Genomic DNA, 19943 nt, shown 5'->3' with positions numbered 1-19943 from the left:
AGACCGAAAGACATCACAGTAGGAAGTTTTAAGACGGTCGGACGAAAATTGCGACCTACACCTTGTACACAAATGAACATGGACAGATGGACAGACAGACGAACCGACAGACAGACAGACAGACATAGCTAAATCGAATCAGAAAGTGATAGGTATACTTATCAATGGGTCTATCTCTCTCCCTTCTGGGTGTAACAAACATATGCACTAAGTTGTAATACCCTGTACCACAGTGGTGGTGTAGGGTATAAAAATGCGAAAATCGCACATACGTAACTCACAAAATTTGAAAATAATGGTTATTTTTTTATCAGACCGCGTACTTCATAAAATCTATCTTTAAATACTTTTATATAATTTTCCTCTATATTCCTTAACCAGGATGCAATTCCCACTCGCCTCATGAGTGTGCACTTTGTTAACCCCTCTTCGATTATGGAAAGGCTAATGAGTCTGATCAATCCATTCATCAAAAAGGAACTTCGAAATTCCTTCATTGTTCACACCAGCTTGGATAGTTTGCATGAATACTTACCACGCCATATATTACCCCAAGAATTGGGAGGGGATGATTTGCCTTGCAAACAGCTAGCAGGTACTTATGGGTCTAGCACTACAAGACAATAAAAAAAATTGTTTTTAATTAAAATTTTTTTTCAATTTTTTTTTTAGATAATTTTTACAACAAAGTTTATAAACATCGTTTGGATATTATTGAGTACAACAATAGTCGACGTGTCAATGAAAAACTTCGTCCTGACAAAGCGAAGAATTCTCCTAATGATTTAGGCACTCAAGGCAATTTTAGGAAATTAGATATTGATTGAATTGCAAAAAGTTTTTAAACTAAGTTAAGAAAATAAATGCGAAATAAATTTGTGGCCGAATCTTATATGCCATCCACCATGGATCGTATTTGTCGAGTCCCGGTATCTCTTTTATCAAAGGATAAAAGAAAAAAATTGCTATGCTATTGGAGCTATTTTAAGTTACGGTCCGATTCGGACCATAATTGAATTGAATGTTGGAGACCATAATAGAAGTCATTGTGTGAAATGTCAGCCAATTCGAATAAGAATTGCGCCCTTTATGGGCTCACGAAGTAAACTAGGAAGATTGGTTCACATGGGAGCTGTATCAGGCTATAGACCCATTCAGCCCATATTTGATGCATATATTGAAGATCATGGGAGAAGCCGTTATACAAAATTTCAGCCAAATCGGATAATAATTACGCCCTCTAGAGGCTCATAAAGGCTCAGAATTTCTCCCTCTAAAGGCTTAAGAAGTCAAAACGCCAGATCGGTTTATATGACAGCTATATCAGATTAATGACCGATTTCAACAATACATAGCACAGTGGTTATAAATCAAAACAAAACACGTCATACAAAATTTCAGCCATATCGGATAAGAATTGCGCCCTCTAGTGTCTCAAGAAGTCAAGATCTACGATCGGTTTATATAACAACTATATCAAAATATGGACCGATATAGCCCATTTACAATCCCAACCGACTTACACCGATAAGAAGTATTTGTGCAAAATTTCAAGCGCCTACCATTGCTCCTTTGAAAGTTAGCGTGCTTTCGACAGATGGACAGACGGACGGCCATGGTCAGATTGACTTAAAATGTCATGAAGATCAAGAATAACCACTACGTGCTAATTTTCAGCCAACTCGGATAACAATTGCAGCCTCCAGGGGCTCAAAATATCAAATCGGGAAATCCATTTGTGTAGAAGCTAATTCAGGTTATACTTCGATTTGAACCATACTTGGCACAAGCGTTGAAAAACGCAGAATGCCACGAATGAAAGTCCGTAATGCTTCCATCATCGGGTTCCTATTCTTTAGGCTGTATTGAGTCTACCTTCCCAGAACAGCCTAATGTTCCAATATTAGGATCTTAACTTAAACTAGTCTTCCAAAACTTGATTAAATGGTCTTCTTGGGAGTAGACTATGATTTCATCATCGGCTCTCTGTGCATTAGGCTGCATTGTTTTCTGTTACTGCACTGCCTGATGTTTCAGTATTTGGATCTTTCTCCATTCTAGTCTTCCTAATCTCGAAAAAGTCCTTCATGGTCCCGTCGTGGGAATCCTGTTCGTTAGGCTGTGTTGGGTCTCTCGCCCCAGCACTGCCCGATGTTTTAGTTTTATGATCTTTGCCTATCCTAATATTCCCAAAACTGACAGAATCGGTGATTGCCCCGCTACTGCACCGCCTAATGGCTCAATATGAGGATATTTGCCGAGCCTTTTCTTCCCAACCTTGAAAAAGACGGCTATGGCCCCGTAGTACGCCATGCCTTTGGTCTTAACCAAAACTTGTTACGGATACTTGAGCAATGCCTACCACAGGAAGAGTTCCTTCCTCCTTATCCTCCCTATGGAAAATCTCCCATTTATCCACTAACAAATCTTGGATTTACTTGTTTAAGACTTCCATCATGCGTTTCGTAGCGATTTAGCCGCCCACATTCTTGATGAAGACCGTGGCTATTGTGAACAATGGGATGTCCATTTTTCTCACAAGGTCGAGCTTTACGCCCCAGGGAGACTGGATACTTCCAACGAGCTTTTTGACGATATCAATATATTCCGCTGACTCAAAGCGCAGCGTTATGATATCCCCTCTATACTCGCAGCTCATAGTTCGTATGCGTGGACCCCCTTCAGAATTCAACCCATGTTCGATAAACCGTTCGATTACCATATGTCTCAACTAGGACCGATAATTTGGTGGAATCCTACCGAATCGATGACTGTATAAGTTGTGTTTATTCGCCACTCCGCCGTAAGAGGGCGGCTTCTTACCTTTCTCAGCGAGGTCACACCCTTCAATGAAGACTCAGGGGCCGTGCGCGCTTCCTTCGCTGCTGCTCCGACTTTTTCTCCCTCTGCAGGACATTGTCTTGTGTCTCCATTGCGGGGGGCTGGCTTAATCTTCCCATATACTAGCTGTACCCGATCCGCTCTGTTGCGCCTTTATTAGCGCCACGCGAAAAAAAAAGCTTCCTAGTTACTACAATACGCATCTCCCCAGTATAATTTGTTTATCTACTACCAAATACTTTTTATTGAAGCCCATATTGGCATGATTGACTAATATTCATACTTTTGAGAGGTATTTTAAGGTGTACCCAATTTTCTACCACATGAACCTCATTTTTAATGCCACATTCGTATCTACTCCCGATTAACTTTTATTTGAGTCCCATATTATTACGATCGTCTAATATGCCTATACACCTAATTTTTATACCTACCACTGAAGGATGAGGTTATTAATTTTGTCATTCCGTTTGCAACACATCGATATATCCATTTCCGACCCTATGAAGTATATATTCCCGATCAGGGTAAAAATCTAAGACGATCTAGCCATGTCCGTTCGTCTGTTGAAATCACGATACAGTCTTTAAAAATAGATATACTGAGCTGAAACTTTGCACAGATTCTTTTTTTGTCCATAAACAGGTTAAGTCCGAAGACGGGCTATATCGGACTATATCTTGATATAGCCCCCATATAGACCGATCCGCCGATTTAGGGTCCTAGGCCCATAAAAGCTACATTTATTAACTAATTTTGCTGAAATTTGGGACAGTGAGTGGTGTTAGACACTTCGACATCCTTCTGCAATTTGGCCCAGATCGGTCCAGATTTGGATATAGCTGCCATATAGGCCGATATCAAGGTATTGGGCCCATATTGTCCGCGCATTTATTGTCCGATTTCGCCGAAATTTGATACATTGAGCAGTGGTGGATCCTTCAACATTATTCTTCAATTTGGCTCAGATCGGTCCAGATTTGGATATAGCTGCCATATAGACCGATCTCTCGATTTAAGGTCCTTGGCCCATAAAAGGCGCATTTATTGTCTGATGTCGCCGAACTATGGGCCAGTGAGTTATGTTAGGCTCTTCGACATCCCTCTTCAATTTGGTCCAGATCGGTTTAGATTTGTATATAGCTGTCATATAGACCGATCTCTCGATTTAAAGTCTTGGCATTTATAATCCGATTTCGCTGAAATTTGACACACCGACTTTTGTTAGGCTTTTCAACATCCGTCTCTTATATGGTTCTGATCGATCTATATTTGGATATAGCTGCGAAAAAGACCAAACAAAATTGAACTGTGACTTGTATTTATTAGACCACTCAATATCCGTGCCGAATTTGTTCCAAATCGGACCATATTTCGATATAGCTGCTATGGGGGGCATGAGTTACTCATTTTTCATCGGATTATGACGAAAGTTGGTTTACATATATACCTGAGGTGATGGGTATCCAAAGTTCGACAAGACCGAAATTAACGCCTTTTTACTTGTTAATATTCGATCATCTACTCTCGAATACCTTTCATTTTAGTCCCATATCGTCCCGATCGGTCCACTGTGATTTTGGGCGGTACGCTTGGGCCGATTTTGGGCTTGTGACGGCTCCTTAGGTACTTGGATCCAATTTTAAATATCATATGCATACTCTACTCCCGAATACCTTTCATTGGAGTCCTATGTTGTCCAGATCGGTCCACTTATTATTTTGGGCGGTACTCTTGGATTGATGCCTTAGGTATTTGAATCCAATTTGGCACCATATTCGTTTTTTTACTCCCGAAAACCTTTCATTTAAATCCCATATTGTCCCGATCGGTCCACTTTGATTTTTGCCGGTATCTTTGGGGCGGTTTTGGGCATTGGGCGGCTCCCTAGGTACTTGGACCTAATTTTAAATATCATATTCATACCATACTCCCAAAATACATTTCATTTACGTTCTATATTGCCCTAATCGGTCCACTTTTGATTTTGGGCGCTACTTTTGGAGTGGTTTTGGGCCTGAGGCAGTCTCCTAGGTACATGGACCCAATTTTTAATACCATCTTTAACCTCCATTCATTTGAGTCTCATATTGTCCCAATCGGAAAATGGAGAGTTTTGGGGGATGAGGAGGCCCCCCAGACACCAAGGAATAAATTTTTATATCAAATTTCTGCTCTACTTTAAATACCTTTCATTTGATTCCCATAATGCCCAAAGTGGTGATAGTGTTCTGTTGGATGGTGTTTTAGTGGGAGGGGGACCCCCGACACTTAGGCTGAAATTCTTATGGCAAGTTCGTACTCTACTTTCAAATACCTTTCATTTGATACCCATAGTGTCCCAACCGGTAAACATGTAAGTTCGGGTGGGTTTTGGGATGGGACGTCCCCCCAGGTTATTTGACCCAACATTTTATACCAATTTCATGTTTTTGAGGTACAATAAGGCGGCATACAAAATTTCGCTTAAATCGGTGCACTGATTTGAAAATTGCGCTGTTTGGTTATTGTCACTGCAAGTGATATTTGTACAAAGAATGTTCAAGTGCACAACAAAATAAGTTTGGCAATATTGATGTGTTTGTTGTTCTCAGCATTGATGATTAGTTTGTATCGGAATGGTGGAAAGTAAGGATTTATTCTCGCTTACTGCGCTAAGGAGAGTCACAGGATTTATTGAGCTCTGTTACAAAACAAAAGTGTGCTCTACATCGAACTCAATAGTCTGGGTATGTGGGGCACCTTAATTAATTTGACAAAGGTGTTGATGAAGATACGATACATGGTGTATCAGAAATCATGATCCACCAAGCCAGTCGAAGAATTTTAAGTAATAAGCACACACTTGCTCAACTTTAATAAGTTCCTTGCTACGCTATTCTTTGAAATTAAAGCCTTGAATATGGTCTCGAGCTAGAAGGTGATCTGAAAATCACGAAAATATTTTATATTATTTCATTTCATTTCTTTTGATTTCATTTCATTTCATTTTATTTTATTTTATTTTATTTTATTTTATTTTATTTTATTTTATTTTATTTTATTTTATTTTATTTTATTTTATTTTATTTTATTTTATTTTATTTTATTTTATTTTATTTTATTTTATTTTATTTTATTTTTTTTTATTTTATTTCATTTTATTTTATTTTATTTCATTTTACTTTATTTCATTTTACTTTATTTTATTTTATTTTATTTTATTTTATTTTATTTTATTTTATTTTATTTTATTTTATTTGATTTTATTTTATTTTATTTTATTTTATTTTATTTTATTTTATTTTATTTTATTTTATTTTATTTTGCCAGTGTATACTTTTGTTCGCCAATCCTATTAAACTGTTCTAAATATAGAAGGAATCAGGAAAAACATTAACACTTGTCTACATAGTCAAGATTAAAGTGCATACGTCATTATTCATATCGATAGATGAATGGGAAACATGTGCTCAGTTAGTTTTTATCGCTATCAGACATTGTGGTTAAACAACATTTCAGTGGAATACATTTAACGATGGCAATAAAAGGAGTGTCTAATTTGTCGTTTCGTTTGCAACATATTGAAATTTTGATTCTTCCCTTATAATTTAAAGATCATTTGGCACAGTCCATGGGCCTAAGGGTGTATTATTTGGCATAGGTGTGCACATCCGCCTAAGCCCCATAGGCTTTCGTATCGTGGAGAAAAGTAGAACTATAGCTGAGTCTATCGGTTTATACAATAAATGTTGGCGCCATTTGTGAGTATTTCTTCTTATACCCACCACCATAGGATAGGATTGCGCATTTATTCGGTCTTAAGGCTCCAAAGCTTAAGATTGGTCTCTATGGCATGTATATCTAAATAAACCCCGATTTGGACCATTTTCGGGACAGATGTTGAGAGTCTTAATACAACTCACTGTTCCAAATTTCAGCAAAATCGGGTATAAACCGCGCCTGTTACAGGCTTAAGACCCTAAATCGTCATATAGGTCTATATGGCAGCTATAAGTAAATATGGTCCGAATCAGTCCATAACCTGATATAGCTCCCATATAACCCGATCTCACGATCTGACTTCTTGAGCCCTTATAAGCTACAATGTTTGTAAAATTTCACTGAAGTTCTGCATGTAGTGTGCTGTTATAACTTCCAACATCTGTGCTTAGTACTGTCCAAATCGGTCTATAACCTGATATAGCTCCCATATAAACCGATCTCCCGATTTGACTTCTTGAGCCCTTACAAGACGCAATTTTTGTCCGATTTGCCTAAAATTTTGCACATAGTGTTCTTTTCTGACTGCCAAAAGCTATGCATATTACGGTCCAAATCGGTCTAAAACCTGATATAGCTCCCATATAAACCTATTACCCGATTTGACTTCTTGAGCCCTTACAAGCCGCAATTTTTGTCCGATTTGGGTAAAATTTTGCATGTAGTGTTCTGTTATGACTTGTAACAACTGTGTCAAGTGCGGTTTAAATCGGTCTATATCCTTATATAGCTCCCATATAGACCGATCTCCCGATTTGACTTCTTGAGCCCTTACAAGACGAAATTTTTGTCCGATTTGGCTAAAATTTTGCACATAGTGTTCTTTTCTGACTGCCAACAGCTATGCATATTACGGTCCAAATCGGTCTATAACCTGATATAGCTCCCATATAAACCTATTACCCGATTTGACTTCTTGAGCCCTTACAAGCCGAAATTTTCGTCCGATTTGGCTGAAATTTTGCAGGCGGTGTTCCGTTATGACTTTCAACTACTGTGTCAAATACCGTCCAAATCAGTCTGTAACCTGATATAGCTGCCCTATAAAGCGAACTCCAGGTTTGATCCTTACAAGCCGCAATTTTTGACCGACTTGGCTGAAATTTTGCATATGGTGTTCTGTTGTGACTTCCAACAACTGTGTCTGTCTTTAACCTGATATAGCCGCCATATAAACCAATCTCCCGATTTGGTGGAGGGTATCTATGATTCGTTCCAGCCCAACATAACATTATGGTTGATTTCCTTTGAGTTACTGACACTAATTACTGCTGTACTGTCCCTTAGTCAACAAGAAACACATTCTGTGGCATTTCTATGACCAATAAGCTGGTATTTCACTAACTGTATATCATATCATGTATTGAATATCATCAACTTGCTGTTAGATATGTGCTAACACACACCTCCCCCCCACCTAGGGTATTGTAAAGTCTCTTACAGTGATTTGAATTAAACCATCGTTAAGAGATCAATTTAAAACAAGTGCCTTAAACAGGTAATCAATTGCGATAATAATCGCTTGCAAAATATTACCGGGGTTTTGATTTATATTATTGCCAATTTCCAAATGTCAGTCATTCGTTTAGCAGGTATTGCTGGGATAACAACCTCGGAGATTACGCGCGCGCACTAGTAACCGCTTTTGAAAAATGTGGCCCCTGTTCGATTTGGAGAAACAATATGCCACAAATCCCCAAATCAAGCGAGAGGAAATACAAAAACTCAAAGAATGGCTGAGAACCCAACCGCATATGCCTGAGCTCTTGGAACATGAGATTCTTTTATTCTATCGGGCGTGCAACTTTCAATTGGAGTATACAAAACAAGTGATTGACAAATACTTCACATTTCGCACCCATGCTGAAGAGTTTTTTGAAGATTTGGATGTGGAATCTCCACAAATTCTGCAGGCCCAGCAAGTCATGTAAGTTGTGATGTTGTGGGTTAGAGTTGAACTAACATTTGCTATAAACATTTCCTAGGGCCTGCTTTCCCTTGAAAGGTACCACGGCTGAGGGCTATCGCGTTGCAGTTTCAAAACTTTTGGATCCAGATCCAGCGAAATATGATTTTGTGGCTAGCTTTAAAATGTAAGTCAATGAATACTAATAAGGCTTAATGCGGAAAATTAACAGAACTAGGAGCTTGCCTATCAACCTGAGGCGGGGTAATGTGAATGGGCTAATTGCAGTCTCTCAACAACAAATGGAAAATTCTGCAGTGACGCACAAAGTTCCTATTGAAAATTCAACCTTTGTCGTTACATGAAACGCTAGATAGATTTTTTGGACTGAAAAAACGTTTATTAAAGTGGACTTTAAAAGTGTGGACTGTATGTGTGAGTAGAGTATGACATCAAACAGCAGGAATGTGTTCTGTATAAAGTACAAGTTAAACAAACAAGGGTAAATTTGTATACCCTACACCACTACAGAGGTACAGGGAATTTTAACTTAGTGAATTTGTTTGTAACACCCAAAAGGAAGAGAGATAGAACCATTGATAAGTATAACGATCGACTCAGAATAACTTTCTGATTCGATTTAGCTATAACCGTCTGTCTGTCTGTCAGTTCGTCTGTCTGTCTGTCCATCTGTCTGTCCGTCTGTCTGTCCATCTATCTGTCTGTCTGTCCGTCTGTCTGTCTGTCCATCTGTCTGTCTGTCCATCTGTCTGTCTATCCATCTGTCTGTCTATCCGTCTGTCCCTCTGTCTGTCTGTCTGTCCATCTGTCTGTCCGTCTGTCTGTCCGTCTGTCGGACCGTGTGTCTGTCTGTCTGTTTGTCCGTCTGTCTGTCTGTCTATCCGTCTGTCTGTCTATCCTTTTGTCTGTCCGTCTGTCTGTCTGTCTTCCTGCCTGTCTGTCCGTTTGTCCATCTGTCTGTCCGTCTGTCTGTCTGTCTGTCCGTCCGTCTGTCTGTCCGTCTGTCTGTCCGTCTGTCTGTCCGTCTGTCTGTCCGTCTGTCTGTCCGTCTGTCTGTCCGTCTGTCTGTCCGTCTGTCTGTCCAACTGTCTGTCCTTCTGTCTGTCTGTCTGTCTGTCCGTCTGTCTGTCCATCTGTCTGTCCGTCTGTATGTCTGCCTGTCCGTCCGTCCGTCTGTCTGTCCGTCTCTCTGTCTGTCTGTCTGTCTGTCCGTCTGTGTGCCTGTCTGTCAGTCTGTCCGTTTGTCTATCCGTCGGTCTGCCCGTCTGTCTGTCCGTCTGTCTGTCCGTCTGTCTGTCTGTCTGTCCGTCTGTCTGTCCGTCTATCTGTCTGTCTGTCTGTCTGTTCGTCTGTCTGTCTGTCTGTCTGTCCGTCTGTCTGTCCATCTGTCTGTCTGTCCATATTAATTTGTGTACAAAGTACAGGTCGCAGTTTTCATCCGATTGTCTTCAAATTTGGTATAGGCATGTTTTTCGCCCAAGAGACGAAGCCGATTGAAATTGGAAAAAATCGGTTCAGATCTGGATATAGCTCCCATATATATGTTCGTCCGATTTGCAGTAATAATGCAATAAAATGGTCATTTGTGAACCGATTTTCTCGAATTTTGGCAGGAAGGATTTTCTAATAACTCTCGACATAACTGGTGAATTTCATAGAAATCGGCACAGATTTGGATGTAGCTGTCATATACGTATTTCGCCAGACTTTCACTTCTAGAGCCACTGCAAGCGCATTGTTTGAACAATCTTGCCAAAATTTTGCACAACGCTTTCCTCGACGACTACCACATTATCTGAGAAGTTTGCTCGAAATCTGTTCAGAATTAGATAAAGCTCCCATATATATGCTCGTCAGATTTTGGGCAATTTGCAATAATGTTGTCATTTGGGCTCGGGGGCTTAAGGTCTGAGTAGGCGTAGAGGAACAGAGTTCGACTACGACCTTATAACCACCTGGTTAGACACCACAGCCTGAATCCATACTTGTTCGGCTTTGGAAAAAAAGCATGCCTATATGAAGATACTACCTTGCTCGAGGTTGTACATAAAACAGAAGAATCCTTCGAAGCCAAGCCATAAACATTAGCGGTGTGCATGGACATCAAAGTGCATTTTAACTATGTGAGGACCGATACACTGATCCAATACTTAGACCAGTACCGGGTGGACTGGGTCTGTAGAGACCAGATAAACCATATGCTAAGGAACAGGTGGAGAAATTGCGGTTCTCATAAAATTAAGGGAAAGAGTGGCACAGCGTATCGGCAATCCTATGGGAGACCTTCGATTAATTGTCATTCGAATGTACATTCGATTAACCGTTATTCGATTATTAATTACTTTTCAAGAAATCGAACATTTGGAAATGATACATTTTCAAATAATTGAATAATTCATAGAAATAGAATGAAAAATGCTCCTTTAATAGGCTCATTACACTATATCGGGAGATCGGTCTATATGGCAGCTATATCCAAATAGGGTCCGATCTAGACCACATTCGACAGAAATGGGTAGGGGTCTACCGGAACACACTGTACCAAATTTCATCGAATTCGGGTAATGAATGGATATTTTATGGCCTCAATACTCTATATCGGGAGATCGGGCGGTCGGTCTATAGAGCAGCTATATCTAAATATAGTCCCATCTGAACCACACTTCACAGAAATGGGGTCTACCAGAACTCACTGTGTCAAATTTAAGTCTGGAAATTGATCTATTTAGCGGCTATATATATCTAAAATTTAATTTTATGATATCAGAAGGTCAGGTTTATATACAAAGAGTACGAAATCATCAACAATTGTTTGGACAATGTTTTTATACCCAAGATATCTGCAAAAACCCGGGTATTTACCGAATTTACCGGGTAAATACCCAAAAGATCGCCTATCTCTACCTATTACCGATGCTGACCCTTTGCTACGCAGACCTTGTTGAAATACTTCTGCATTTAGGTTAGGGATCCGAAAGGGACTTGAAGATGGCATACGACGAAAGGGTCTTGGAGATGGCATACAACGAAAGGGTCTTGAAGATGGCATAAGACTTGGATGGATCTATTGGTGTGAATGTTAGACCAGCGAAGACTGGAATCTGCTAGTACAGAAGGAAGATGAAGATGAGCCAATTTGACGCACCACGTTTCCCCAACAGAACGATTTTGATATCCGACAAGGTCAAATACTCAGGAATGGGAAACTGAACTGGAGGAGCGTACCAAGTAGGCTCACAGATGTTAGGCATTATGTAGTCGTGCAGAAAACTCGAAATAGGATTTATGCAGAAGACCCAAAAGGCTCTGGGATACACCTAGGGCTGTGAATGTTAACCCAGAGAAGAGTGAGATTTGCCAGCCCACGAAGAAGACGAAGGTGGCCCATTTGATGCATCACTTTTCCTCAACAGAACGACTTTCATATCCGACAAGGTCAAATACTTAGGAGAGTATTATAAATGTCCGACCCATTGATATACGGATTATATGTGAGGCGACCAATGAGGCTGACCCTTAAGGCGATGGGAGAAAGGATGGAGGATAGAATTAACTCACCCCGTCGCCGATTCGAAAGAGTCGCGGATGCGAATGTGTCGCGGATGCGAATGTGTCGCGGATGCGAATGTGTCGCGGATGCGAATGTGTCGCGGATGCGAATGTGTCGCGGATGCGAATGTGTCGCGGATGCGAATGTGTCGCGGATGCGAATGTGTCGCGGATGCGAATGTGTCGCGGATGCGAATGTGTCGCGGATGCGAATGTGTCGCGGATGCGAATGTGTCGCGGATGCGAATGTGTCGCGGATGCGAATGTGTCGCGGATGCGAATGTGTCGCGGATGCGAATGTGTCGCGGATGCGAATGTGTCGCGGATGCGAATGTGTCGGGGATGCGAATGTGTCGCGGATGCGAATGTGTCGCGGATGCAAACGAGTAGTGAATGCGAACGAGTCGCGGATGCGAACGAATCACGGATGCGATCGAGTCGCGAATGCGATCGAGTCGCGAATGCGATCGAGTCGCGAATGCGATGGAGTCGCGAATGCGAGCTAGACGCGGATGCAAACTAGAAGCGGGTGCAATTAGGTGTGGATGCCAGCTAAATGAGGATGCGAACGAATCGCTACACAAACACCAGGAACTATGTTAAGACGAGTTGTTTCGATAGCGGACACTGCCATTTATCTACTTTGGCCCGTCTTTCTCTAGAACCAGAGAGTTCACACTGATAGCAGCAAAGACCCAACCTTAAGAGCACTAACGAAAACAGATTGATTGAGAATGGAAAAAAACAAACAATAAAAAAAACACTCAATGTCACACCAACACTCAATGGTCTCCTCATTGATTGTTTGCACAACTCATTAACGGAGTTGTTGTGGGTATGCTAGTAAAGACAAGCCGTGTATGTGTGTGTGTGTGTGACTGATCGAATCAGCAGAAGGCATTCGGGGAGTAGTCACAAACACATATGAGGCGGGTTCATGTGATGGAATGAAGTAACCCAAAAATAAACTAATCGTTTGTATCGGCAGAACAAATCGTAGGTCGGCAAAGAGTATGCACGAAGCATGTACGATTGGTAGAACGAGTCAAAATTAGCCGATAGATATAAGTAGCGCGGGAAGAAGAGTAACTATAGTTAAACCTCGTTTACACTGCTCTTCAAATCCGGTTTTAATGGCTCGATCATCTGTTTCCTCTTTATAAAATCAGCTGACGAGAGCCTTAAATCCGGATTTAATGCGCGGTGTTATCAGCGTTTTACTCTTATGAACCAGCAAAATTATTTTCAACAAAACATTTGAGAAAACGATTAAAAAATAAAATAAATTATATGGTTGCCCAAAAAGTAATTGCGGATTTTTCATATAGTCGGCGTTGACAAATTTTTTCACAGCTTGTGACTCTGTAATTGCATTCTTTCTTCTGTCAGTTATCAGCTGTTACTTTTAGCTTGCTTTAGAAAAAAGTGTAAAAAAAGTATATTTGATAAAAGTTTATTCTAAGTTTTATTAAAAATGCATTTACTTTCTTTTAAAAAATCCGCAATTACTTTTTGGGCAACCCAATAGTTTGTCACCTGTCAATAAAAACAATGTAGACAAGATTGTAAACAATTTGGTGACAATGTCACATACGTTGTAGACAAAAGTGTCGACTTGGGGACACTTAACCCCAGACTTCCTACTGGGCATGTACGGGCGATTGTAATTTATCACATTACAGTTTTATGACATTTGCTTTAAGTCCAACTTCTCTTCTAACATTACAGAACATTTTCAACACAGGATATGTGGCTACAGGGTCAGGATCTAATGCCAGGTGTTCTAATCATGTTGGATTTAAGTGGATTTTCATTGGGTCATTTCGTACGCATTGGGTTGCCACAAATAAAAAAGATTTTAAATTATTTACAGGTAAACCCTCACAATTGAATGGAAGCTTTCATTTAAATTGATTTCTAATTTGTTTGTTGCATTCTCCCAGGAAGCAGTTCCATCTCAAGTAATTGGATTGCATTTTGTTAATCCCTCAGCGGCGGCGGAAAAACTAATGAATCTGCTCAATCAGTTTATGAAGAACAACATGAAAACTGCGCTCGTAGTCCACCCAAACCTGGAGAGTTTACACAAGCATATACCACGTGATATATTGCCGCAGGAGTATGGAGGTCCGGAAGCAACCTGTGCAGAGCTGGCAGGTTTGTATATGAAAGAGGGTGGTGAAATTTCAAAAATTCTAGCTTCATTTTTGTTTTTTTTTTCTTTTTTAGAAATTTATTACAAACAAGCACGCAAATACCGTCTGGACATTATTGAGTACAATAACAGTCGTAGGGTTAAGGAAGAACTTCGTCCAGCATCGGATAGAAATACTGTCAATAATTTTGGAGCACAGGGCAATTTTAAGAAAATTGAATTTGACTAAAATGGAAAGTGGATGCAATGGATAGTTAATAAAAAATGTATTACTTACATCTGTTGTTGATTGTTATATGTTGCTAAAGCTTATCGTAGAAATGGAAAAATTGGTTCATTTTCTACCGGAAACTGCGTAATTTTTATGGCTGTTTTCGATTCAGACTCAGACAACGCCAGTGTCAATGAAACAGTCATCCCAGCCGAATCGAGAGATGAGGACTTTGCTAAGCTCACAAGAAGACCGAGAAAGCAATCCGGGGCACGACGAAAGGGGCTGAAAAGTATGCGCCGGCAGCAAAATCAGGCGAAAGTGTAGGATGCTGGAAGGCTGGAAGGAACTGACATTCCAGGTATTTCTACGGAAGCTGGAAAGAGAATCAGATCTCTTTAAGAACCTAACACTGCTAAAATGTTGAAAACTAAAAAGAGCTCACCGCTTTCAAGTACACTGTGAATACAAAGCCAGTCATCCCGCATGGAGACTCCAGACAGTGTCCTGCTGAGGGAGACAAAGTCGGAACAGGAACGAAGGCAGCGCAAACGGATCCTGAGTCTGCATGGAGGACTGCGACTTCCAAAGAGACGCCACAGCCATCACGGAAAGGATGGTCGTTGAAGGATAAGATCACTTAAGGATAAGATTTTTACAATTCGTTTTCCAGGAAGAAAGAATTGACCAACGGATGTGGCGTTTCAGGATGATGAGACGAACTATGTGTTCACTGATGGCTGAATCAAGTAGTCAGTGATCATATTGGGGGGTGTATTTCAAGACACTCGATATTGTATAACGCTTAACAATCCATCTGAAAAAATCCGGCGAGGTCCATCAAAATTGGTTCAGAATTAGATATAGCTCCATATTTGTACCTATACGGTAGGTGTAGGGTATTATACAGTCGGCACCGACCGAATTGCCTTTCCATACTGGTTAGTGTATACCGAAGGTCCAAAGAAAGGCTGGATATCTTCAGCCCACAGCTTTTTCTCTTGGGAAACGACGTCCAACCCATCAATACGGAGCCCCAAGGCACATAGTTCACAGCGCAGCTAATACCCCGTCTCCATGCCGCAACACCAATAGGGGTGTGTTGAAATCAAAATTCTGATGAAATCAAAATTCTTTGTGAGTGAGTGAAATAATGCTCACGACACTTATCACGAGAAAATCAAGACTCACAAGAACATCTCAGAAAATCAGGATAAAATACCATATGATCTAAGACGTATATATCTCGTGAATCGAGATTTTCTCGTGAGTCGTGATTTCCTTGCAATTCGTGAGTTCTTCATGAAAATTGCGTGTGTAATTGAAATTGCTGTCTAATGACACGTACCCACCGGTTCCCAGCATTATCGTCCAGCACCGAAAAATGCCCAAAGTTCCAGTAACGCCAATATATCTACTCCTTAGATAGATTGGATTTGCAAATAGGCCAAATCAAATATTGAAATTTAATCAAATATACTTTTTTTTACACTTTTTTTCTAAAGCAAGCTAAAAGTAACAGCTGATAAATGACAGAAGAAAGAATGCAATTGCAGAGTCACAAGCTGTGAAAAAATTTGTCAACGCCGACTATATGAAAAATCCGCAATTACTTTTTGGGCAACCCATACATCCATATATTTTAATCATCCAATATCCAATTTTTTAAGCCTCTAGAGAACTCAATTCCAGTTATACTGTTTAGGTATTCTGCTTTGCTTTAGGTAAAATCAATCCATCCATATGTCCTCCCACATACCTTTTGTCCATCTGACCAACCTCAATGTCCGTCTGACCATGCTAATATCAGTCCGTCCATGAATATGTCCGTCCGTTCTATCCTATGCCCGTTTATTTATTTGTATGTCCTCCCATCCATCGTTATATCCGTTCGACCATACTTATGCCCATCCGTCCATCTTTTTGTCCGTCCGTCTATCCTTTGTTCATCCTTATCGAGGTCCATTCATCCTTATAAACGTCCGTCCGTCCATCCTTATGCCAGTCCGTCCATGATTATATCTGACCGTTCATACTTATGTCCGTCCATCCAACCTTATGCCTGTCCGTCTAACCTTATGTCCACCCTCCAACCTTATGTCCGTCCGTCCAACCTTATGTCCCACCGTCCAACCTTATTTCCGTCCATCCAACCTTATGCCTGTTCGTCCAACCTTATGTCCACCCTCCAACCTTATGTCCATCCGACCAACCTTATGTCCATCCATCCAAACTTATGTCCCACCGTCCAACCTTTTTTCCGTCCATCCGTTCTTATGTCCATCCGTCCAACCTTATGTCCATCCGTCCATTCTTATATCTGCCCGTTCATCTTTCTTAATGTCTTACTTCACTTTAATTGGCTATGACAGAACGTTTCTACCATAAACCGAACGTAGCCTTCCGAGCGCTTCGATATTCTGCACTACTTCTATAATCTATGACACCAAGTTTCGAGGTGTCTTCTACCACTTGATCTTTGCATCGGGCTTTTGGGCTTCTTCATCCATTCCGATAACATGACCTAGCCAACGCAGCCGTTATATTTTGATACGTGTAAGAATGATATCGCCGTCATACAGCTCGTGGCTCATACGATGCTTACATTCTCCTTTAACGCAAACTGGTCCATATATTATACGAAGAATTTTTCTCTCAAACACTCCAAGCACTGCCTCGTCAGCTTTTACAAGTACCCATGCCTCAGAACCATAGTTCGAAAGCGGAGGCAAGCATTCTATACCATCATCAGGGATTGGTTCTGTCCTTTTCGCCGCCATCATCGGCCATTAGTAGTTGGGTAAAATGTTATTTCCATATACTAAGCATGCTATCTGCGTCAGTTACCAGATTTCCTTCTTTGTCTCTGCAGGAGGATGTGCCTGTACCAAAGAAATCGGTTTGGTGTTTGATACTTTGGTAAAATTTCCGCTCTTCATTCTGACTCCTGTACATCTCAATTCGCTCCACTCACGTCCTTCCACTTCCTTTTTCTTTTTGCGGAATAGGCATTTCTCTTCTCTCCTTTTTTGCCGATACCTCTCCTTCACCTGGCGTGTTGCTATTGATTGCAGGGTTGTTCAGATATCATATCGACACTCTTGGTCATACTATGTTGAGTCAAGCATATGGGCCATCCTTTATACCAGTCCGTCTATTTCTTGTGCTTTTGTCCATCCTTATGTCCGTCCTTTACCTTATTATATCCGTCCATCCAGCCTTATGTCAGTCCATCCATGATTATATCTGACAGTTAAAACTTGTGTCCATCCGTCCAACCTTATCTCCGTTCACCCATTCTTATGCCCTCCCGTCCAACCTTAAGTCCGCCTATCTACCCTTATGTCCATCCGTTTATCTTTTTGTCCGTCCATCCATCTTTATATCCGTTCGTGCAACCTTATGTCTATCCGTCCATGAAAATAGCCATTCGTCTATCCTTATGTCCGTCCGTCCATCTTTTTATCCGTCCATACAACCTTATGACCATCCGTTCATCCTTTTGTCTATCCGTCCACCCTTACGTCCATCCGTCCATCCTGATGTCCTAACATCTATCCGTCCCTCCATCCTTATGTCAATCCTTCCATGATTATGTTTATCCGTTCATCCTTATGTCCACCCGTCGTCCCATCCCTTTGTCCGTTCATCCAATCTTATGTCCGTCCGTCCATACTTATGTCCATTCATTCATTCTTATGTCCGTGCGTCCATCCTTATTTCAGTCCGTTCATGATTATGCCTGACCGTTCCTTTTGTCCGTCAGTCCAACCTTATGAGCAACCAAAGGTATGTCTGTCCATCCATACGTGCCTCAAACCACCTTTTGTCCATATGTTTGCCCGTCCATCCTTATTTCTGACCGTTCATACTGATGTCCTTATGTCTATCCGTCCGTCCATCCATATGTCAGTCCGTCCATAATTATGTTTGTTCGTTCATCCTTATGTCCTCCTCCATCCACTTATTCATTAGTCGGTTCGTCTTATGTCTGTCCGCCTATCCTTTCTCAGTCCGTCCACCCTTATGTCCATCAGACCTTCAGACCATCCTTTCGTCCTTCCTTCCATCGTTATGTCCGTCCATCCTTATATCAGTGCATTCGTGATTATGTCTGACCGTTAATGCTTTTGTCCGTCCGTCCAAACTTATGTCTGTCCAACCTTATGTCCGTCCATACTTTTTTATGTCTGTCTATACATTCTTATGTCCATCCGTTCATCCTAATGTCCATCTATCCATTCTTATGTCTATCGGCCCATCCTTATGTTATCCCGTCCATGAATATGGCCGTCCGTCCATCCTTATGTCTGTCCGTCCATTCTTATGTCCATCCGTCCATTCTTATGTCCATCCGTCCATTCTTATGTCGATCCGTCCACCCTAATGTCTTTCCATCCTTCCATCCATGTCTATCTTTCTATTCCTATGTCTATCGGTCCATCCTTATGTTTTCCCGTACATCCTTTTGTCCGTCCGTCCATCCTTATGTCCGTCCGTCCATCCTTATGTCCGTCCGTCCATCCTTATGTCCGTCCGTCCATTCTTATGTCCGTTCATTCATACTTATATCTATTCGTTCATTCTTATGTCTCTCCGTCCATTCTAATGTCCGTCTGTCCATCCTTATGTCCGTCCGTCCAACTTTATGTCCATCCGTTCATCCTTATGTCCACCCGTTCATCCTTATATCCATCTATCCATTCTTATGTCATTCCGTCCATCCTCACGTCAGTCCATCGTTTTCTTCCGTCCATTATTATAACCGTCCGTCCATCCTTATGTCCGTACGTCCATTCATCCTAATGTCCATCCGTTCTTCTTTGTGTCCATCCTCATGTCATTCCATTCGTCTATCTACCTTTTGTTCGCCTGTTCATCCTTATGTCAATCCGTTCATCCTTATGTCAATCCGTCCATCCTTATGCCCCTTCGTCCATCTTAATGCCCTTCGTCCATCTTTATGTCAGTACTTCCGTCCGTCCATACATCCAACCTTTGGTTAGATTAGGTTGAAAAAGGGTGCTGATATTAATCTGTGCCATGCCACTATATACATACATCTACGCCAGTAATCGGTTTGTTGTGCGCTCTATTCCTAATGTCCGTCCGAAAGTTCAAGAGGGAGGAACTCTTCAATCATCTATCTTTCTATTTATATATATAAAAATGAATTTGTGTATGGGGCGGACCCTCCCCCTTACCCCAAAAATAAAAATGGACCGATCGGGGCAGTATGGGACTCAAATGAAATCAAAATTTGGCTCCAAGTACCTAGGGAGCTGTCCCGACCCCAAAACCCCTTCAAATAGGCCTATTGGACGCTATTGACAACATGGGACTCAGATGAAAGGTGTTCGGGAGTAGATTACGAATATAGTCAGGTAGTAGGAATAGGCTTTATAATTTATTGATAACGGAAGGGGCGGACCCTCCACCGTTGCCCCTAAAAAACATCACCCAAAATCAAAAGTAAACCGATAGGACAATATGGGTAT

The 19943-nt window shown here is 41.0% G+C and overlaps 1 protein-coding gene and 1 long non-coding RNA gene across 3 annotated transcripts; one reads left to right on the top strand and one right to left on the bottom strand.

Moving 5' to 3' along the window:
- Positions 1 to 320: 320 nt before the first annotated feature.
- Positions 321 to 15879, bottom strand: LOC106083801 (uncharacterized). The gene is made up of 5 exons (XR_001220711.2): positions 15794 to 15879; positions 15327 to 15561; positions 14891 to 15262; positions 14512 to 14821; positions 321 to 613 (listed from the first exon to the last, which is right to left on the bottom strand). It is a non-coding gene; the product is annotated as an uncharacterized LOC106083801 (long non-coding RNA).
- LOC106083761 (alpha-tocopherol transfer protein) lies at positions 8243 to 14510 on the top strand. Of its 2 annotated transcripts, none has more exons than XM_013247005.2 (5): positions 8243 to 8530; positions 8589 to 8696; positions 13808 to 13952; positions 14023 to 14206; positions 14309 to 14510. In XM_013247005.2, the coding sequence occupies exons 1-5, from the start codon at positions 8256 to 8258 to the stop codon at positions 14461 to 14463; spliced, it is 867 nt and encodes a 288-aa protein (XP_013102459.2). In that variant the 5' UTR covers positions 8243 to 8255; the 3' UTR covers positions 14464 to 14510. The 2 variants fall into 2 exon arrangements, with proteins under 2 accessions (XP_013102459.2, XP_013102449.2); XM_013246995.2 differs by having other exon boundaries at positions 14023 to 14236.
- Positions 15880 to 19943: the final 4064 nt, after the last annotated feature.

Source organism: Stomoxys calcitrans, chromosome 2 (assembly GCF_963082655.1).
Source record: "Stomoxys calcitrans chromosome 2, idStoCalc2.1, whole genome shotgun sequence".
NCBI classification, from domain to species: Eukaryota; Metazoa; Arthropoda; class Insecta; order Diptera; family Muscidae; genus Stomoxys; species Stomoxys calcitrans.
This window is presented reverse-complemented; position numbering and strand designations above follow the sequence as displayed.